The sequence below is a fragment of the Anas platyrhynchos genome, chromosome 1 (assembly GCF_047663525.1).
Source record: "Anas platyrhynchos isolate ZD024472 breed Pekin duck chromosome 1, IASCAAS_PekinDuck_T2T, whole genome shotgun sequence".
NCBI classification, from domain to species: Eukaryota; Metazoa; Chordata; class Aves; order Anseriformes; family Anatidae; genus Anas; species Anas platyrhynchos.
This window is the reverse complement of record NC_092587.1, coordinates 207146036-207169073: the sequence shown is the minus strand read 5'-3', so window position 1 is coordinate 207169073 and position 23038 is coordinate 207146036. Positions and strand designations below refer to the sequence as shown.

At 48.0% G+C, this 23038-nt stretch overlaps 1 protein-coding gene and 1 pseudogene across 1 annotated transcript; both read right to left on the bottom strand.

The window, feature by feature from the left end:
• Nucleotides 1-7910: 7910 nt before the first annotated feature.
• On the bottom strand, nucleotides 7911-9382 carry LOC101800534 (olfactory receptor 51Q1-like; annotated as a pseudogene).
• A 6950-nt stretch (nucleotides 9383-16332) lies between these two features.
• LOC119716924 (olfactory receptor 52B2-like) lies at nucleotides 16333-20663 on the bottom strand. Its single transcript, XM_038178952.2, has 3 exons — nucleotides 20514-20663; nucleotides 17820-18045; nucleotides 16333-17649 (listed from the first exon to the last, which is right to left on the bottom strand). Exons 2-3 carry the CDS (start codon nucleotides 17823-17825, stop codon nucleotides 16681-16683), a joined length of 975 nt encoding a protein of 324 aa, XP_038034880.1. The 5' UTR covers nucleotides 17826-18045; nucleotides 20514-20663; the 3' UTR covers nucleotides 16333-16680.
• Nucleotides 20664-23038: the final 2375 nt, after the last annotated feature.

Here is a 23038-nt window from a genome sequence, read left to right as displayed (position 1 = left end):
ACCAGCTGAAGAGCAAGGTTCAGCAGCTCAGACACCAGGGAGATGACATTTTGTTAGTGCACGTGCAAGCCAGCTGGCTTGGCACTGCAGGTAGGTGGTCCAGGCTGAGCAGCCTTCCTTGGTGCCTGGCTCCTGCAGCACTTCATTGCACAAGAAGGCTGATTTAGGCCTTTGCTATCATAAGCTGTTAGACTCTGTATCTCTAGCAGACTGAAGCTGACTTAATGAAGAAGAAAAAAAAAAAAAAAAAGTTGTTTATTTATAAAAACTGTTCATGAGTTGCAACAGCTACCTTTGGTCCTGTGCTTTTGGAGGAGCCGGGCACCTGCAGCGTGCAGGCTGGCTCAGCAGCATCAGCGTTTGACTTTCCTCTCACAGTGGTATCCTGTAGATTTTGAATATTTCCTCACAAACATAAAAGGATGTTTTTCTTTCTCTGGATTGCTGATGGACCACAGACTTTGCTTATTTTCTATGCACCATGGTCAATTAATATAAGCTGATGCCAGGGTGTAAGTGAGTCTGAGGTGTGCAGGGACCGTTTCCCTGCTGTTCAGGAAGGCGGGACATTGTGCATGCCAAATGCAAAAGCAAGAACCACCTCACTCAGTGTGAAGACTGGATGAGAGACCATAGGTCACAGTTGTAAGCCCCAAACCATTCACAAAAGATGCTTATATAGAGCGTGTTTGTGTGCACTGTGCCGCAGTTCACCTCTTTGCAGCCTCTATTGAGCTATCAAGGAAAGAAGGCTGAAATCACCTGCCTTTGTAGGAGATGATGTTCTTTTGTCTACATTATGTATGATGCTGCAGTTTCTTATCATTGCAAGTGAAATCAAATATTTTGGGTTACTTTAAACTCTGTTTTTAGGCTGCTTGTTTTCAGAAGACGAAATCAAAAAAAGAATTGGTTCAAAAAGCCAATTTTTCCTTCAGATCTATGACCTAACAGGCAACATAACAATACTTTTAACTTTTTCTTCTTTTCTCTTTTTAAACACATTTTATTTCCACTGTGTAAAGGTAAGACATAAAAGTTGGCATCACAGAGTCATGTGAGCCAACGTCTTGGGCAACAAAATGGGAAATTCATTCCACTGGGCAGGAGAAAATGGTGTGTAACGGATATCAATTTCATGGGTAGTACGCCGCTCTGAATTTTTAAGTGCAGCCTCTCAGGTAATGTAATAAAAATAAATAAAGAAATAGGTTTTGCCTCCAAACATCATACAGGAAATATTGTTTAATAATGTACTAACATTCATCTTCTCTTGCCATATTCTCATCGTGTTTACATTGATTTGATGTACAAGGCAGCTGTAGTATTTCACATCTGCCAGAATTCAAGCGTATAAAGTAGTGGTAAAATGCACATTAAAACCAAATGATCCCTGCAATATAGAAAGAAACATGGATAATTGTCTAATGGCTGAGTCCAAGACCAAGAGATATTTGCAGGCTGCTCAGACACTGGGGTTTACTGGAAGCCCACTTAGAGATCTGATACCAAACCACGGAGCAGTGAGGTCCCCCATGTGCCCCGGGGTGGGCTGACTTCAGCTGAAGCTGTCTTCTCAGGAGCCAAACTGAAGGTGCTGACACCCATAGGCAGTGTGGAGAGTGAGACTCCAAGGCTGTTGAAGGAAAAATGGAGCAGAGAGGTTGATGGAGATGTTGGTCTTTTCTGATGCAGAAAGGTGAAGTTCTCCGCAGTGGAAGTGGGAATGGTGAAGAGGGGGCAGCAGAGGAGGTGACCCCAGAGGTGGACAGCCTCCACACTGTCACTGGTAAGGAAACACAGCAGTCATTAACTCTTGGAGTCAGTGTGTACTCTGGTTTTACACAAAATGAAGGAAAATGCCTTTGCTCTCAGGAGTGTGGGCTGAGAGCCTGGCTCCCCGGGAATGCAGTGGCAGCAGTATTTTGCGCCTGTGGGAGGTTCAGCCACGCATCCTTGGGGATGGAGCATGCCCCAGGTTTCAGCAGGGATGGTGAGGAAATTGCATGTGTGCGTGATGTGAACACCGCTGAGCTGGCTGGGACACTCTGCTCACTGCTCTGACACCCCAGTGAGCTCACTCAGCTCCATCAGCAGCGGCAGCATCAGCCCCATCTCCCCTGGCAGAGCACTTGCACCCTCTAAATGCCCAAGCAGGACCAGAGTCACCGCCTATCCCCCAGTTAGGACACGAGCCCGTGACTCACCCAGCTTCCTGCTGCCCCTGCACACCAGGACCCCAGCCCTCTGCTCCCAACCCCTGCACACCCACACCCCTGCCCTTCTCCTGCAGAGCCTGGCCTGGCTCCTACCCGGCACCCTGCGGTCTGTGGAGCCCGTGGTGCTGTCTGAGCAGCTCATTTCTCTCAGTACAGCAGGGACATTAACCCTCCCTGTTCTCAGGCACGGTACTACAGCCTGGGAAGGACCCACTTACTATCATTGCTCATCATCCTCTGGTCCAGCAGCCATTCAGCCTGAAAGAAAAATGCAGGGATGATCAATAGCTGTCTTGTACCTTCCTCATCCTGATAGAGCCTCGTGGCCCTGAAGACAGCCCAGCAGCATGGCTGTTGTGAGCAGGGAGGGGGAAAGACAGTGGAGTGTGACCTTAATTGTAATGGCTTGGGTGAGAAAGTCTTGTACTGGGCAGTCTGTGCCCCAGCTACACATCAGTCTGTTTTCTCTGCCTAGGGGGACTGCAGAGGCCAGTTGGCTCTTCCAGGCTGCATTGCATTTCCCCAGGCCAGTTCACCTGGCAGACACTAAGGAGCTGAGAAGGGGGGAGGAGAGGTAGATTCAAACAAACCCTCCCTGAGGAATGATGGCAAGGCACCCCCTTCAGTTTGGCCTGTGAAAAAGCATTCCTGATGAAAGGTAAGCCCATCCTATTTTTACTTTTTTTTAATGTCCTGATTATAAGCTTTAGAAACAAAGCAAAACCACCTCACAGCTGGAGTGCTCCTAACTCCTGTTGAAAGCTGGAATTAAAAGTGCCAGAAAATTAAGCTCCCTGTCTCAAGGGTGGTTTGACTGTTACAGTCAGTATGCAAGAGAGGAATCCTGGCCCTCAGATGCCTGTTACGTGTTCATACCACATCCTTGCAACAACACCCTGGGCGCTGGAGTTGGATGGGGGCTCCAGGAGAGCTCAAGTTTCCACATGTAAAACCCACACTCTGACTCTGGTCCCAGAGCACATCTTAACCTTTCAGCATCCTTGTACCATAGGCTTACCCTATAGATGGTGCAGTGACTGCAGGATGTATACAACTTTGTCTCCATACAGCCTCCACAGCTCACCAGCAATGCAGGAACAAAGCATAGGCACCAAAGCCAGCTGTGCCCGCACGGCTCTCTGCACTGGGTTGTGTACAGGAGTAGTGCTGGGCAGCACCCTGGCATTGCAGGGGAATGCAGCACTCCTGGGATGAGCCCGCACACCTCGCTGAGGAAAGAAGGGACACCCAGGACAGGACACACCACGTCCAAGGAGTTGTCTTCTCCAGGCTACAAGAGCAGGCTCCTGGTTTCAGCGACAAGGATGAGGGCTAGCCCCAGTGCAGAGCAGCTTCTGCCCTGGTTAGGCAAGGAAATGAGACCTGTGGTTTTGGTTTACCACCCTCCTGGGCTCAGTGAAGCCTATAGCCATACCTCCTGGTCCTAATGGGGACACCAGTGCGGTGGGAGGTGGTTCTGCTCCTCAAGGTGGCAGAAATCCCACCGGTGCTATTTTAACGAGAATGAAACGGCAAGCTGCTGACTCATCACTTGTATTAAATATTTTAAAACAATTGACTGTGTGAGCTAATCCTGATATATTACACGTGGGAAAACTGAAGGTATGCGAGCATACAGCAGCTACGCATTTGAACTTACCAGCCCCTGCATCAGGCAAAGAACAGAAAGTACAAAGTTCATCTCCTGAAGCCCTAGAGTTTGTTATTATTGCTGGGTTTTAATGTTCTCTGTGGTCATATAATGGCCTAAATGTTCAAAAGTGACTAGAAATGTTTGAAGTCCCATCGCTTCAGTACTCATCGTGAAAATTCTTCATATGGGCTGGTTTTCAAAAAAGCACTGAGGTGTGTCTTCAGCATTGGATCAAAGAGGAATGCTTCAGTCTGAGTACCATAATGTTAATTCACCCTAAAACACCAGTAATGCCTGCACTTTTAATTTGTAGTTCATCTGTTCATGAACCCAGGTATGTATAAAAGAAGGCACTATCTAAATTCACTGCTGTGAATTCACTGCACACTGCTCCACCCTGAGACATGCAACACGGCAGGCTGGGAGACGTTGATGCTGAGGGCTGCCATGATAAGCAGGAGCTGGATAAGCTGCTCTCTGAAAACAAAACACAGACACAGGTCAACCTGCCATTTGAAAAGGAGGAAGATGGTAAAATCCTGGGAAACAGATTTAAATGGAATTGATCCATCTCAAGCCTCTTATTCAGGCTATGAGCTCAGGTCTCTGGGTTTGTTTCCAAAGGAGATCCCCAGCAAAAGGATGGGTATGGTGAGTGTAGATCACAAGCCTTTATATATACTGATGTTTTTCCCTTCCCTTCCCTTCCCTTCCCTTCCCTTCCCTTCCCTTCCCTTCCCTTCCCTTCCCTTCCCTTCCCTTCCCTTCCCTTCCCTTCCCTTCCCTTCCCTTCCCTTCCCTTCCCTTCCCTTCCCTTCCCTTCCCTTCCCTTCCCTTCCCTTCCCTTCCCTTCCCTTCCCTTCCCTTCCCTTCCCTTCCCTTCCCTTCCCTTCCCTTCCCTTCCCTTCCCTTCCCTTCCCTTCCCTTCCCTTCCCTTCCCTTCCCTTCCCTTCCCTTCCCTTCCCTTCCCTTCCCTTTTTTTCTTCTTCTTAAATCATGACCATGCAAGAGGACTGCAGCTTTGCTTGTAAAAGGGAAGGAGACAGATGGCTTTTATTAATTTCAACACCAGCTTAGCTGAAATGGATGCAAGAACTAGAGAAAGGCTTGAAGTATTCTTTGAGAGGTTTCCCCTTTGAGGATGAAGCTTAACAATTAGCAGGGTTGTGGCTTTCACATTTTAGGCAGAGATTTTCAGGAGTATTTAATGGACTTTAGGAGCCAAGCCTTTCAATCTCCTGGATACTAGGCAAGAGAGCTCATTTAACCTCCCCTGTCCAGGTGCAAGTAAGAGAGCAAATACAGGCTGGAATAGCGCCTGTTGCATTCCTCTTAGGCAACATGAAGACAGCAATAAATAAAAGTCCTATGCTAATGAATCATTTCTTCCAGAATTAAGATTTGCTCACTTCTGATTCTGTATCAAGTATGAGTCATCATGACTAAGGCATATATGCTTGTCTGTGTGCCTGAAATAACACTCCTCAGAGAGGAGCTGCTGGAGTCACAGCCCGTCTCAGCATCTCCCCGCCCCGGGGCACACTGAGCCTTGCAGGATTTGATGTTGCTGCAGTTCAGAGTTCATTACCTGGACATGTGCAGAAAGAGACATGAGCTGGGCAGGTAGTCTGACGTGCCTAGGCACTCACCAACCTCTGGTGGGGGCATTCATTTGCTACTGAATCAGGTCTGAGCTCTTACCACTTTGCAGGGTTGGTCACTGTCAACACAGTGAGAAAGCTCACCTGGAAATGCTCATGAGGGTACAGAATCACAGAATGGTTGAGGTTCAACAAAAAATGCAAATTCCTGCACGTGGGACAGGACAGCCCTTACATCAGTACTGTCTGGGACTGAATGGCTGGAGAGCAATTTTTCAGAAAGGGTCTGGTGGACAGCACGCAGGTGGGACGTGAGCCCTCAGTGTGCCCTTGCAGCAAGTTAGACAATTACATATTGGGCAGCATTCCTGAGAGTGAAAACACCATGTCAAGGAAGAGATTTTTCCCTTTAATCAGCAAGTGGGTGACTGCACCTGGAGTACTTTGGCCAGTTATGGATCCTTCTATAAAAGCAAAAGTAACATTGCTGAACTGGGGCAAATCCAGGTGAGACTACTTGGATGGTCTGGTGGCTGGAGCTCATGACATACAAAGAAAGGCTGAAGCAACTGGGTTTGTGTAGCCAGGAGAAGAGAAGGCAAAAGCAGTTTCTAATTATGTCTTCTAATACTTGGAAGAGATTACAGAAAAAATAGAGCCAGTTTCATCAGAGATGAAAACACAAGAAGCTGTGGGTGAAAGTTGAAGTAGGGGAGAATTCACCTGGACAACAAAGAAAAAATTCTTCCTCATGGAGGGCAGAACATAAGTCACTGGAAATTTTAAAAACTCCATGGGACAAGGGCCTGAGAATCTTGATCTAAGCAGACATTAAGATTTTGAGCCATTTCACTGGAGTCTATAAATTTGTTTGCGCAGGCACATTTAACATACTGGGGAAGAAGAAATAAAGGAAAACAGTTCTCAACAAAATGTGTATGGAGCCAACCCCTCATTCAGAACCTCACAAATATGACCCCTCATACTGCCACTGACCTGCAGGGAGTCTGTCTGCTTCAGGGACCCGTGGCACCATCATCCCAATTCCCACGTGTACTAATGAGTAGGCACAGCTTTCCAAAAGAAGCTCTTTATTAGGTTTCAAGTGTAGGGTAAATTTGGGCTGTTGCATACTTTGACTATAGTATGCTGGATATACCCAGTGCTTGTTCATCAGACTGGAAGCATGTTTACTTTTAAGGATATTATAGGTATAAATCATAAAAATTTTGTTTTCCATTTTAACTTTTTATTCTGAACAATCAAGATCAATAACTGCTTCAATACAACACTTCTCATGTACCCACCACCACTGATGAGTTCTCAGAGGCTCTTAATTCCTCAAATGACTTATTTCCTTGCATAAAGTAACCAAAGGTATTAGATAGGTCATTAAAATAATTTATAACACCATGGGCATTATAAATTTTACTAGGTAGGACATTCTTTGCAGAACCAGCTACTCAAAGTCCACTGCACAATATTCCTTCCTGCTGAAGTGCATGTGAAACACGGAGACAGGAGGGTGGGGAGAGTGAGTGCACATCTGTATGGCTTTGTAACAGTCATCACAGCTTCATGATTTGAGAGTATCTGTGGTGTACCATTAAAGCAAGCCATTTGGCAGCCACTCTGTTAGGAAGTGTTGGGTAGATGCTGATGGGGTGGCACCAGGCTGCCCTGAGCCATTCACCAGGCTTTTCTCCGTTAGCTGGGGAAATCTGCCTGTCTCCCCAAGGCTGCCTGAGCACAGGAACAGCTGTGACTCTCGTGGAATGTTTTTTGTCCTTCGGTTCTTCTCCAGATACAGGGATCAAGTGCAGGATTGTCCAGTGGTTAGCCTGGACAGCCCCAGACACATCATTTGCATGTGTTTTTCTCTCTTTTACTATTTTTGACCCTCCTTTTCATGACCTTTGACTCTATCTTTCTCCACTCCAGTCTTCTCTCAGATAAACAACATGCCTCTAATTACTTTTTCTCTACTGGCTTCATTTCTGCTACATCGCTATCCAAATTTGATATTTCTGATAACATTATGTAAGTCATCCTGACCTTATATGGTATTACTGATGAGGTTACCTAGGAGCTGCTTGGCAGGTAAGACTATAGTCCCCAAGGTAGACTTGAGCATCCATGAAAGAAGAGTGGGCAAATATCCATCCAAGACTTGCTGTCACCCACATTTAGGTAGGGTACAGAAGCATTTAAGACTTGTGCTTTACTTGGTTCCCAAAGGCTCCATAACTGGTACTTAGGTTTAACCAGATGTTGAATTATTTCCTAGACTGGGGTTTAATTCTTGATTACAGTACTCATTAGAAACCCTTGAGTAAGTTATGTTACCACCTCTGTGTCCAAGAGAAAAAAAAAAAAAAAAGTCTTTCATATTTATGTTTTTCTAGAGCGTGAGCATCTTCAGTGTGCAGTGGAAATACAACACACCATGGAGTAGAGAGAATATTATGATAAATCATAGAATAAAAGATCATGGACTATGTTTTAAAGTTACATAGCTAATGAATTCAGTATGATTATTAATTGCTTCTATCTTCACCTGGAAGTATACTGTCAAGGGGTAAAAATGGACTATGCAGCATAATTACTTCATCGCACTAGTTTATGGGGAGCAGTTAGTGAAGGCACTTTATGTGCTGTGATGGAGAAACTCTTTCTTGACATGAAGACCTTGATGACCTTGACGTATCTGTTTAGTTTTTATGCTGTAGATGATGGGGCTTAGCAAAGGGGGGACCAGAAGGTAGATATTGGCCATGAGGACATGAACAAGAGGAGAATCACAGTATCACAGAATCACAGATTTTCTAGGTTGGAAGAGACCTCAAGATCATCTAGTCCAACCTCTGAGCTAACACTAACAGTCCCCACTAAACCATATCCCTAAGCTAAGCGTGTTTGCCAAAATGGTGAACCATGGACAAGCCAACCATGGGGATGTGCAGGATCAGGACAGCCAGGATATGGGACAATCAATTGTTCAAAGCCTTGAGATGCCTTGAGATGCCTTGAGATGCTCTCTCTGGGATGCGATGCTCAAAATTTTCTTACAAATCATAATATGTGATGAAACAATAAGCAATGGATCTAGTACAATTTTGAGGATTACCACGGCTATACCCATATTGAATAACCTATAACCTATTGAATGTGATATCTGCACACACCAGCTTGATCAGGTCCTGACGCAGACAGTAGGCATGGGAGCACACGTGGGATCGGCAGGACAACCTTCTCAGCACGAAGATTGATGACAGCACTCCTAACAGACACCTGCAGAGGGCAGCCAGCCCAACCCTGCTGATCCTGGCAATGGTGAGGATTGAGGAGTATCTCAATGGGTAGCAGATGCCCACACGGTGATCAAAGGCTATGGCCAGGAGCAATAAGGACTCTAAGAATGAGAAGGAATGAATGAAGTAACCCTGAACAAAATAAGCATCCAAACTGGTTTTCCTGTAGTTGACCCAGAAAATACTCATGACAGGAAGCAGAGACAAACCCAAATCAGAGATGACCAGCATGGCCAGGAAACAGTACCTGGGCTTGTGGAGGCTCGGATCAGTGCTGATGACAGAGGATGGTGCAGTTCCCAAAAGGGATGCGACGTAAAGGCAAGTGAAGGGATGGAGAGCCAGACACAAGCAGCCTCCAGAAGTGGGATGTCTGTCAGGATGAATGCAGAACAGCACGTGTTGGAGCTGCTGGATGACCACATGATGGGCCTGGGAGCCTCTGCATTGAAATAAGAAACCCTCCAAAAAACCTTTGGGTTGGAAGGGACCTTAAAGATCATCTAATCCCAACCTCCCCACCACCTACCACTAGACCACCTTGCTCAGGGTGTACTGCCCACTGACCAGAAAACACACATACCTGTAGTTATACATGTAAATGATGTAATTTCATAAATCACCCATGTTCATAGCAGTGATTAATAAATGTGCTGCTGATTATTTTTTCCCTTTTCTTTTATGGCTATGGAATAAAATATCAATAAAAGAGAGATAAATTTACACCAAAGCATCAAGCAATTTGGAAATTTATCATCCATCTCAATATGTTAGAAGTTCCCAACATTATTTTTATTTTCTATTTTCTATTTTTATTATTATTATTTTTTTAACTATGGTTGATTTAAAGTCATAAATATTGAATAAATCACGTGTTCATCCAGCAGTGAGCTAGACTTTCCTACCTGCTGTAACAGATTTTGTCTTGGGAGGTGAATTACAGTATCCAGGATGTTTGATTTTTTTTTTTTTCTTTCCAAATGGAAATATGACTAGTTATCCAACAAAGCTTGTAATTGTTCATCTAACAAATAAGAAATTAATAATGACTTCAGAAAATTTAAAATATAAATTCAATACCAATTTTACCTGAGGTATCAGCCCAGAAAAGGAGTTTTCAGAGAAAGAGATGAGCAGGAATAAATCTTGTGCCTGTGCAGAGTGTCCCAGATTATAAACATGGGAATAGCCTGGACAGGGCAGCCAGTGCTTGTGTGCAAGGCAGGGAACCAGAGATGCAATGCGTGCTGCTGAATGTCTTCTGAACAGAAATCCTTGAGTCCCTGCGTAAAAAGTCACTACTGCAAATGAGAGATCTTTCTAGGGACTTTGAGGCCCTGAAACTTCAGGAATAGCACTGACATGAAACAAACCTTGCACGGCTATATTAAAAAAAAAAAAGTGTTTTTTTCTTATTCTCTGGTGAAACAAATCTTTCACTGAAGGAATTATTTAGTTTAGAATGTGTGATGGGTAAAAGAAAAGCTGAATTAATCTAAAAATTGTCCACCAGTCTGTGCATGGTCGACAGAGATGACTCTTCAATATAACCCACAAGCACAACGTGACCTGGAAACTGGAAACTGAAGTTACACGGAAATTGGACTGAAATGAGATAATGCTAGTTAGCAAAATCTGAAAATAAAAATGGACATTGATGAATCCTTCATCTTTTGGAATTGTAAAGCTAGGAACAGAAATTCTTCTGAGATGCATGCTTAATCTGAAGCCCACATGATGGGCTTGATGAGTAAATTTGGTATGAAATTCTTCTGTGAGGCGATGCAGTATGACAGAAGAAAGCACCACTGTGAACCTTTCTGATCTAATATTTTCTAACTCTTCTGTAACTATGGGAAAAAAGCCCACATGAATTAACATATTAATTAGAACAAAGAAAAGAGATTAAACACTATTTCCTAACTTTACCCTTGAGTACCATGCAGCTACACCTCTAAGCATCACAGCCAGGCTCCGTAAGTGCCATTTGAGCAAACCTCATGGCAATGCTCCTGCCCTTCATATTTCAGAAACTCACCCAGGTCTGCTGCTGAGGCTCAGTTTTGACAGCAGCGAGGAAGCCTGAGCCAGGCTCAGCCTACAAAGAGCTGCTTATGAGGTCTCTGAACTGCCCCCAGGGACATCAAATGAAAGTACTTGGGGGAACAGGCAGAAACAATAGGGAATCAGAGCCAAACCTGCCTTCAGTTCTAGCTGAATCAAATTCAGCCTGGCAGCAACGTCCACAAGGATTAGGGATCAAGTGCCCCCTGTGCAAGGAGCTGTGCAGACTCTCATCAGAAACTTCCTTCTCTGGGTTGTTTTCTTGCAACCCAAGGCAGTGTTCGGTGTAAATAAGCCCCTGAGTCCTGGCTTCGCCTCTGCATGTATGGAAAGATTGCTGCTGTCTGCTGGGTGACACCAAGTAGCAGGTCCAGGACCTGCTAGAACCATTGTGCGGGAGTGGGGTGGGCAACCTGGGGTGGGCAGAGCCAGGACCAGTCCCACCAGCTCCTAGATGTCCATGGCCATGGCATTAAAGCTCATTCATGTGCTGTGGCTAGCTGAGACCGATGTGTTTATCTGCTCCAGTCACCTGCAAGCCAGCTGTGCACCAGCTGCAAGAGTGGTACAGGTGCATACAAACGCTTTATGTGTCTCCTCTTTGCTTCTGTGTGTCCTCAGGCTCCACCGTCCCCAGGGCTTTCCTCACACTTTCTTTCTGCTGCATTGAGGCCTCCTTGCTGAAGCTCTGTTTTTGGGAATGTATTTTCCTGTAACAACTGTGAAGTCCAAAATGGGGTAACCCTTCCTCAGAAGGGATCTGCATGGTGTGCTGTGGGCTGACCAGAGGTGCACTTGATGCTGCTCCGCTCAGGATTCCCAGCACCAGAAGGGATGTTAGATCATGTACAGGGTCATCTCACTGCGATGGCTCTGATAAATGGCATTCTAAATGACACTTCACAGGGTCTGAGCACCTTTCTCACTGGGGCTACCACAGACCAGCTGGGAGGATGCAGTGGCTGGGAGCCTGCATCGCCCACCCCAGGCCGCCCACCTTTCAAGCTCCACGGATCCCCCCAGCCTGGTGTCCTGTCTCCTTGTCACATGCTTGGTGGTCCTCCACGGGGCTGGACCCCCTGTAAGCTCTGGGCTCTTGCTGTCCTTGGCTGGGGTGGAAGGCCAGTTGTCTGCAGGGGGTGAAGAAGAGCTGGGGGAGCTCAGTGCTCCTTTGGGGAGCTCAGCGGTGCGGCTGATGCTGTGACCTGGGCAGTGTTTGGGGCAGGACCAGCACATGGCAAGCACAGGGTGGGGAGGGTGGGTGTAGGGGGAAGCATTGCTCTGTGAACCTCCATCAGTCTGAGGCTTTAGCACATCCTGAACTGAGAGCAGCATTTTGTGTTGAGTATCCCTTAATGGATTTTTTTTTTTTTTTTTTTTTTTTAATGTGACTTTGCCTTATTGCTCGGTTGAGCCCCTGCAGAGTTTTGGAGTTTGCAGTTCACTCTGACAAAATGTTCCAAAGCTTAATCCTGTTGAGTGAAAAACACCTCCTGTAATTGGTTTTAAATTTGCCACCTGCTATTTTATTTAATGCTTCTTAGCTCTTGTATTGAAATAGACAGCAAACAATTAGACCCAAATGTCCTCTTCAAGATGCTCCTGATTCTACAGAGCCCTTCCCCAAGCCTCCAGTCACCTCCCTTCCAGACTGGAGAGCCCTCTCTTGCACCATTCTTCCTTGCATGGTTATTTTAACCTTGACCTTGGTTTGTTTATTCATTGTTTATTTTGATTATTTTAACCTTGCTTTTGTTTATTTTGTTGGCTCTTTCCAAAGTCCCTCTAATGCCCATAAGAGTATGTGGAAGGTGACAGCATCTGTGGCTGAAGGCTGTCAGATCAAGACCTTTTCAGCTCAGAGGGAATAGTAAGTAACAGGGAAAGGAGAAAACAAAAACAAACCAAAACAAAAAGACAGAAACAAACCTGACAGGTAATGGGGACGAGCAAAGGCAAACTTCAGTTGCTAACTGTTTAAAACCTCCAAGCACAACTTTGGAGAGGATCAGACTGACCTTTGTAGCTAGAAAGAGGAAGGAAGTGGTGGACATAGGGAATTGGGACACCTGGGGGTCCTACGGGACAATGCAAAACAGACTGAGGGGAAGCGGCACGGGTGGGCAAAGGGGAGGGTGGAGACCGAGGAGAGGGGACACAGAAGGGGCTGACTTGCAGCCACACACTGGCTGTGCACCAGAGCTGGCAGCAGGATCCAGGCCAGAGCGCTGGCAGCAGCCCCACAGCAGCAGCCAGGGTGTGAGCTCCAGGCTGAAGGCTGTGCCAAGGTGTGCAATGGGAGCTGAGGGTCACAGCGAGAGAGCTGCCACCCTCGTGCTTTCTGTCCCAGCACCACTGTGCATGTCGTCCCCATCAGTGTGGCACAGCACCTGCACTGACAGAAATAATTTCTGGGATGAAAAATAGTCAGATATGGGAGAAATTTCTGAAAAGACTTAATGTATGTTCCTGAAATATTTTCTTGAGCGTTCCCTTCACGGCTCAAAGCCAGCTGTATGATCCCTGCCCTCATGAAGAGTTCTTTCAGAATTGTGCTTGAGTGAACTCTGGCTTACAGGCATACAGGGAAACAGGCAGAAACAACATTTTGTGTATGCTAGAATCCTTTCTAGACTGATCATTCGCTCATATGCTCTCTGACAGCTACCGTGGCCTGTATTGAACCCAGCAGCTTGTTTTTCTCCAAAGCATCTTCCAAAAAGTCATTCAGTCAAATTCTATGCAACTCAAAAGCTGAAGAATGCTGCATGTTCCTCATGTTTTCACCAGCTTCTTCCAGCGGTTACCCATCACTGCTGCTTTCTGGCGTCTGCCCTGAAATCTGCCACTGTGCTGGAGGCAGGCAAGAAGCAAACACACCTGGAGAAATCCCTGCTGGCAGGGCTGGCCTTGGTCTCAGAAGTGTAGGTGGTGAGCTGCCGGCCTGGTCTCAACAGCATGGGTATAAATATAAAACAAAATTAAGGGGCTGCTGCACTTCCAGAGTAGCATGATGTGAGCAAGCGGTGTGTTTGGGTTAAGCCTGTCTTTGTGATGACCTGCATGAAGAAAACAACTTGACCATTGTGAAGAGAATGAGGGAAATTTATGACTGAGACTAGATATAAAAAAACAACAAACACAATATTTATTTTCCCCTGAGCCCTCTCATCCTTGCTTCACACTGTTCTGCCTGAAAGCAACTTCTGCAGAGACACCCCTGACTTGGGATGCACGAGACAGCTCAGGCACTGCTGCATGTCCAGCCCTGACACAGCACCACTTGCAGGTGCCAGATGCCCATGTGCTCCTAGCATCTCGGGAGGCACCCTCTGCCTGCACTGAGCCACGTGCCATCACAAACTGCCAAATACCAGCTGTAAGGTTGTTGTGCTGTGTCCACACTGAGCTGCAGCTACAGCTACAGCCCCTCCATGCAGCACACGTGTCCTGCGCTGCCTGTCCTGTGTGCATGCTGGCATGGCACCTGTGGCAGTGTGCAGAGCTCGTATCTGCTTGCACGGTGCCCTGCAGTGGCTGCGTGGACCTTCCCTGTGCTTCTTCAGGCTGCCCTGGGGACTGGACTGGCAGCAGGGGCTGCAGACTGGCTGGCTCTGGAAGTGCTGAGCCTCCGTGGTGCCTGTCACTGAGAGTAAGATTGACCAGAGTGTGCAGAAACAGTGTGCAGAACCACAGCGTGGCTGAGGCTGGGGGAACCCCTGGGTGCTGCCACTCACCCCTTGCCCCAGCAGGGCCCCGTGGAGCCGCTCGCCCAGCCCCACGTCCCGGCGGCTGCTGGAGCCCCCGCGGAGGAGCCCCCAGCCCCTCTCTGGGCAGCCTGTGCCAGGGCTCCGGCACCCGCCCGGCACAGCAGTGCTGCCTGGGGCCCAGAGGGCACCTCCCGGGCTCCAGGCTGGGTCCGGGGCCTCTGCTCCTGGCCCTGGGCACCCCTGGCGAGAGCCTCCCCCGGAGCCAGGCCCAGCTCTTGCAGCCTCTCTTCACGGCAGAAGTGCTCCAGGCCCTCCAGACCTCGGGGCCCTGCTGGGCTCTCTCCACCAGCTCCAGGCCTCTCTGGCCCCGGGAGCACCCCGGGGCGGCCTCCCCAGAGCGGAGGAGAGCAGAGGGGTCGGATCCTCTGTCACTAGTTTTCCTGGTCCCAACCAAGACCAGATCCCTGAAGTGGTAAGGGTTGTGCACACACTGACTGGAGTCCAAGCTGTATGGAGACAAGTAGCAAACAAGCACAGGAAACCAGACTATGTTATGGCTTCTCCCAACTCATCCTGGTGGTCAGTTTGTCTGTGCTACATGGATCTGGTAGATACCATTCTCCTCAGGTTCCCCCTCATGGCCAACACCTACCCAAACGTCCAGGCAGTGTCAAACCCCACTGCCTGCAGTGCTAGGGCTAAGCAGGTTTACTAAGAGCTCTGCAAACAGCCTGATCTGGACACACCACACTGCTGGGACTCATGCTATGATGTCTCTGACAGGCACCCTGAGGGTGAAGCCAAACTGAATTGTCCAGAGCAGTCCTTGTATTGGTGTAATAGAAAACAATAGCTTATGTGCCACAGGTGCTGGGAAAAAAAAAAAAAAAAAGTGTTCTCAAATAAAAGAGAAGACTTATTACATAAAAGCAATAAATGCCATGCCTTTATTAATAGGAAACCAATATTAGCAGAAACTGATCATAAAAGAAGGCATTTGCAAGAGCAATGGAGGAAAACGCTCCATGTGTGATCTACAAACCTAGTAAATACTCGGGCTGAAGCTGGGGTTTGCAGACACTGTGTCTAGACCATCTGCAACAACTCTAAATCAGGGACAAGGTCTGATGCCTGCCAAGCAGCTAATGGGGGCTTCAGTTCAGCTCTGGGGAGATGTAGTTCAGCTCTGTCTCTCTCCAGAACCTGCACTCCTCCTGTACCCTCCCTAAAGCAGCTTGGATACTACTGCTCACCACTTTCAATCAGCACATAGACTCGTAGTATCATGAAGGTTGGAAAAGACCACACTCACTGACAAAGAGTCCCTCCCCAGCTTTCCTGCAGCCCCCTTTAGGTATTGGAAGGCCACTGTAAGGACTCCCTGGAGCCGTCCCTTCTCCAGGCTGAACAAGTCCAACTCCCTCAGCCTGTCTTTGTAGGAAAGGTGCTCCAGCACCTTGATCATCTTTGTGGCCCTCCTCTGGACTTGCTGTAATACGTCCATGTCTTTCTTGTGCTGGGAGTCCCTGAGCTGAACACAGTACTGCAGGTGGGGTCTGACGAGAGCAGAGCAGAGGGGGAGAATCACCTCCCTCACTCTGCTGCCATGCTTCTTTTGATATGGCCAGGATACTGTTGGCTCTCTGGGCTGCAAGTGCAGCTCCATGCTAACCTGCAGTACTTGCATTTATTTCAGTGTTTTGTCTTTGGGAGACTTCCATTTCTGTGAATTTTAATAAGAAAGCAATTCCTGTAATAAAGTCCATTAGGCAGTTGTGATTCGAACAATTTATTACACACCTTGTCCCTTGACTCCAGAGCAGACAGCTGAGATAAGGATTTCACCACCACACCACAGCAAAAGCTGCCTGCCTTCAGCTTGTTGAGGATTCCCCACAAGTGACATTGCTGGGCTGGGTTCTCCCTTCTTTGTTCCTTCTCTCTCTGCAGCCTGCTGGAGAGCCTGTCTTTTGTCTTTTTCTTGCGTTTTCTATAAACTGTTGGGGAAAGCGGTGCGGGGATGCATTGTGTTCAACATTTGTGGTTGCCAAGAGGGAGGATTTGGGTGGGCTTCAAGTCCCACTGAGGTATTCATTACTTTCTCATAATGACACCTTTCCGTTATCCTTGCAGAAAATGAACTGAGGAGCAGAGAAACACTTTCATGAACTTCTCTTTTATCTGTCGCATCCGCACCCCATACACGATGGGGTTCAGCAGGGGAGGGAAGAGAATGTACAGGTTGGCCAGCAGAATGTGGACATGGTGCGGGATTTCCTGACCAAAGCGGTGCGTTAAAATAGAGAAAAAAGCAGGAATATAGAAAAGAAATATAACACAAACATGAGAGACACAGGTATTGAAAGCCTTGCAGCGGGCAGTTCTGGAAGGGAGTCTGAATAATGCCTGAAGAATTAGGACGTAGGAGACAGCAATGAGCACAACGTCTAGCACTATTGCTGCGAAAGGCACTGCAAGGCCATACACAATATTGACGGAGATGTCGGCGCAGGCCAGCCGGGCGATGCCCATGTGCTCGCAGTAGGTGTGCGGGATGACGTTGTGCCCGCAGAAGGGCAGCCGCTTCAGCAGGAATACACACGGGAAAATGATGCAAAAACTTCTCAAGAGAGCCACCAGCCCTGTTTTGACAATAGCTGACTGTGTCAGCACAGCCGCATAGCGCAGAGGGTAGCAGATGGCCACAAACCGATCAAAGGCCATGGCCACCAGGATCACAGACTCTGCCGAGAAACTGAAGTGCAGGAAGAACACCTGGGTCAGGCAAGCGCCGAAGGAGATCTCCCCCGCACTGAACCAGAACAGAGCCAGCATCTTGGGCACAGTCGTGGTTGACAGCATCAGGTCAGTGACAGCCAGCATGGACAAGAGGAGGTACATGGGCTGGTGGAGGCTTCGTTCTGTGCTCACAACAAAGAGCAGGGCACCGTTTCCCAGCAGGGCAGCCAGATACATAGAGCAGAAGGGGATCGAGATCCAGATGTGTGACTTCTCCATGCCCGGGATGCCAGCCAAGATGAAAGTTGCTGGAGTCGAGCTGGTAAGGTTGAATGGTGGCATAAGCTGCACCTGAAAGCAAAGACAGAAAGCACTGCAGGATGTTATTTCACATGCTCAAGCTCTTTCACCACTATCAAATGCCAGCATCACCTCTGCTGATCAGCTAACAGCCACAGCTGCAGGTATCAGCCCCAATTATGAAGGCCTGTGGTCTGCAACGTATTGCAGCACGTACTTACACTCATGTACTCCTACTATGTGTAAGTGGCAGTGTCCAGATTTTCTCTTCTCTTGATTTTAAGATGATACAAGTGTATTTTTCTTCCAAGTAGACCAGGCTGAATGGAGACCGAATCAACCCATGCTGCACAAATACCTTAAATCGATGGACTATCAGTCTGGAGTAGACGGAGTAAGTCATGCAACACAAGAGGAAGGTCAAGTGCTTGCAGGGGGCATCGGGACCTGCAGAGGGGATAATTGGGAGCTTCAGGTACATGGATTCACATGAGTTTAAGACAAAATTAGCTCTAGGATTGAAGTTGGCTGCTCGTTCTCCATCCTCATCTGCAGACTTCTGTCTCCCTTTCCCATTGGCTTTAGGACTGAAAAGCTTCTGGTTTGGCTCACTCTGCACCTCACTGTCAGTGCAAGTCGAGTGGAAATAAAATCTAACTGGGCACTGGGAAAGACTCTTTTGTCAGGGGAAGACCCTGAGCTGGAGTTCCCCCAGCAGCCAAGGACAGGGCTGCACCACTGCCCTGCAGCGGGTGCGAAGGAGGCTGGGTCACCCCCAGACTCGCACAAGTTAGACTGAGATGCCTCTGTTTTTCAGCAGCTTCTGCAATAGTCAGTCAGCTCTTAAATACCAAAACTCAAAATAGGAATTGCCCGTACTGCAACAAGATGAAGTATTGCAAGTACTTCAAACCATAACTGTGAGGTTACTGCATACCGAAATACTGACTCCATGGATGAGAAAGCAATTGCATTTTTAAAGATGGAGTTGGTTCCAGAGAGGCACACAGTTTCATGTCCAAGGAACCTGCTCCATAGAAACAACATAACAGTGGACAGTCTTTAAAAAACAGTGAAGATAAAAAACTATCTAATGCTGTAAACAAAGTAAAGCAATTCATTATAAGTATTGTATGAAATAAAAATAGATGTGGCATGTTAACAGATGGAAAACACTACGAATGCAAATAGCATGTATACTGTGCTGTTATACCAAAAGCCAGTCAGCTCTTGCCAAGCTCTGGATGTTGAACTGCAGACAAACAAGGGCCCGTTGCATCTGCAGGTTGGGGTCACAGCGCAGCCAGCAGCTCTGTGCCAGAGGGACCTCTCAGCAGCAGACCCTTCCTAGCCTAGTCACCGCCGTGGAGCTGCACTAACACAAGTACAGCACAAAGGATGTCTTCTACAACTACCTCCAGGCAGTTCCTTGGAGCCTTTTATTCCTAAAAATCTTTTTAGCTTAACTAAACGCAGTATCTTGAAATATTGACATTCCCACAGAGCTGCCTGAGGATTACAAAGAGGTCTGATCTCTTGTCATTGTGGCAGAAGCAAGGGCTCTGATCAAGGACACAGCTGTCCTAGTTTCATCTGGGATAGAGTTAATTTTCTTCAGAGTCACTGTTCGTACTGTGTTTTGGATTTAGGATGAGAACAGCGCTGATAACACACCAATGCTTCAGTTGTTGCTGAGCAGTGCTTAAGCAGAGCCAAGCACTTCTGTGCTTCTCACAGTGCCTGGCAGTGAGGGGGCTGGCGGTGCACAGGGAGCTGGAAGAGGACAGAACTAGGAAAGCTGAGCCCAGCTGGCCAAAGGGATATCCCATGCCACGTGGCATCACATGGCAATATAAAACTGTGGGGTTGGCCGAGGTGGGGGGCAGCCACTGGTCGTGGTTCAGTGGGTGCTGAGCAATTGCATTGTGCATCGCGTGCTTTGCTTATTCTTGGCTTTATTATTTCCTTCTCCTTCTTATTAAACCGTTCATAACTCAACCCACGAGTTCTCGCACTTTGACCGTTTTTTGAGTCCCTCCCCCAGCCACTGCAGAGGAGAGCAGACAGCTACAAGGTGATGAGCTGCCTGCCCAGTTACACCACAGCAGCAGCTTCACAGAGCTGCAGAGGGGCAGATGGAGCCCCCACCCCAGGGGCAGCCTTCAGAATACGACAGCCTTTGGAAGGGAGCCGGGGACACAGAACTGGGCAGGGGAAAACAGTCTGCTAGTGACTTGCTGTCCCCAGGTGAGAGAATGAAGATAACACAAGTGTTTTCCCTCCTGGCCTGAGCACATCCACAGCTCTCCCGTGGCAGGGAGACGCTCAGTGCTGCCCCAGGTCGGTGCACACTGTGGTGCCCCACGGACATCACCCTGCATGGGGCTTGCTCCTGCCCCGCCACCTCAGCCCCACTTTCAAAATCATGCTATCGCAGTTTCGTGGTTTAACCCGGCCGGCAGCTAAACACCAAGCAGCCGTTCACTCCCCCTCCCCCTCCCTCTCTGGGACGGGGGAGAGAAATGGAAAGTGAAGCCCGTGAGTTGACATAAAGACAGTTTAATAAGACAGGATAATAATAATAATAATAATAATAATAATAATAATAATAATAATAATAATAATAATAATAATAATAACAATAACAATAATAACAATAATAACAATAATAACAATAATAACAATAATAACAATAATAATAATAATAATAATAATAATAATACAATGATGATAACAGTACTACTACTAATAATATGTACAAACAAGTGATGCACAATGCAATTGCTCACCACCCGCTGACCGATGCTCAGCCTAACCCCGAGCAGTCCGGCCCCCTGCCCTGGCTAGCCACCCCTATATATTGTTTAGCATGACCCCAGATGGGATGGAATACCCCTTTGGCTAGTTTGGGTTACCTGTCCTGGGTCTGTCTCCTCCCAGCTCTTACTGCACCCCCAGCCTGCCCGTTGGCAGGACAGAGCAAGAAACTGAGATGTCCTTGGCTTGGTGTAAGCACTGCTCTGCAACAAATAAACATCGGGGTGTTATTAGCACTCTTCTCATCCTAAGCCAAAACACAGCATTCCACCAGCTACTAGGAAGAAAATTCTGTTCTAACTGAAACCAGGACACAGCTTAAGAGCAGCCGATCTGGATAGCCAATGCTGGAAGGTGCTTCACCAGCTTATTGCACACTGGGGATGTGGCTCCTCTGTCCTAGCGATCCCCCGGCCCCAAGCATGCAGCACAAGCAGCTCACCAGATCCTCGACCCCGCAGCAGCACGGGTCCGTGGCAGCGGCCAGGCAGGGCTGCAGCGTGGAGCCCTTGTAGCGGCTGCACGGGGCCCGTGTGGAGGCACTGCACCCACTGCGTCACGCCAAAGGTGCGCTGCAGCCACCAGCAGCACAGGGATCTTCCCCAGGTCCCTCATGTACCACACGCATTACAAGCACATCGCTCAGTGCACACAGGTCCCCAGCGCCCATACCGGCACCTGCACAATTATACCTGTGCCATTTGCACAGCCTGTCCCCAGGGCCCTGGCTGGACTCACAATGTCCCTGCAGGCAGCAGCAAGGCGCAGTCTGTGCAAAAGCAGGCACGATGAGTTCTAAAAGAGTGCTGTAACTTCCCCAAAGCAGCCAGACATACAAAGTGGGGGCAGTTGCTTCTGCAAATAGTTTAACATATATTTATAAATAGCATCCTGCTTTTTGAATAGAATATTGGGCACGATACGTAATGCCGTCATTGGTTATGGCAATAAAGGAATTTGGAGAAGTTCCATAAAGCAATGAGACAGTCGTGGGCTGCACTCCTGTCTGGGATGCAGGAGGACAAGCTGGGGAGTGTTGCTTGCACGAGTGACTGGACTCTGCCCCACCTCCTAGGTCAGGGCAGACCCTCAGGAACTTCGCCACGCACAGGGTGAGCAGTGCATTGTCTGTAGGAACTCTTTTCTGCAGGATGAATCATTTCAGTACAAAGAAGCCAACAGGCAGGGGCAGCTGTGAATGTCACAGACCCAGCAGCACACCCACACCTGGAGTTAGATTTTGGCTCCAGAGGGGCCGGCAACCAGAGCATGGTCACTGCGGGGGGGACAGGAGCAGATCTGGGAGTGGGCTGCATGAGCTCCTTCAGTGCTGGTGCCACCTCGTGTCACAAACCCTACCTCCCGTATCTTCTGGTGCCCAGGCACCTTTACAGAAGCCCGGGTCTCGGGATGAGGACCAGCTTGCTAACAAGGCAGAGAGCTGATGTTTATCAGCCTGGCTGCCTCTGAGAACAAGGAGAGATGCAGAAGCAATGGTGGAGTCCTTGCTGTCCTGCAAGCACAGATGGTTCCTATGCTCCCTGCCACGCAGACTGCAAGGGATCACAGTCCTCCAGCACCTCCCAGCTCACAGCAGACATCCCACTCAGAAGCTGAGCAATACCAGGGAGACATTTTTGTTGGGGAAAAACAAACAAACAAACCATTGCATGACATAGGCAAAGCAGAGACGCTTAACGCCTTCTTTGCCTCTGTCTTCAATGCCGATGATGGGCTTCAGGACCCAGGGTGCCCTGAGCTGTAGGACCGGGACTGTGGGGATGACAAACTCCCAACTGACCCTGAACGTGTGCGGGATTTGCTACTCCACCTGGATCCCTACAAGTCCATGGGTCCAGATGGGATTCATCCCTGGGTGCTGAAAGAGCTGGCAGACGTCATCGTGGAACCTCTCTCAATTATTTTTCAACGATCCTGGGAATCTGGAGAGGTCCTGGTAGACTGGAAGCTGGCAAATGTTGTGCCGATTTTCAAGAAGGGTCAGAAAGAAGACCCTAGCAATTACAGGCCTGTCAGTCTCACGTCAGTGCCTGGTAAAATCATGGAGAAGATGGTTCTCGAACTTATTGAGGCGCACCTGGGGGACAAAGCAGTCATTGGTCCCAGCCAGCATGGGTTTGTGAAGGGTAGGTCCTGCCTAACTAACCTGATTTCCTTTTATGATAAGATCACCCATATGGTGGACCAAGGGAAACCAGCTGATGTGATTTTTTTGGACTTCAGCAAGGCTTTTGACACGGTTTCCCATAGGATCCTACTGGACAAAATGTCCACCATACAGCTAAATAAAAACATCATACGATGGGTGAGCAATTGGCTAACGGGCAGGGCCCAAAGGGTTATGGTGAATGGGCCTGCATCAGGCTGGCGGGCGGTCACCAGTGGGGTCCCTCAAGGCTCCATTTTAGGGCCGGTACTTTTCAATATTTTTATAAATGATCTGGATGTAGGAATAGAAGGTATTTTGAGCAAGTTTGCTGATGACACCAAACTTGGAGGAGTTGTGGACTCTGTTGAGGGTGGAAAGGCCTTGCAGAGGGATCTGGATAGGTTGGAGAGCTGGGCAATCACCAACCGCATGAAGTTCAATAAGAGCAAGTGC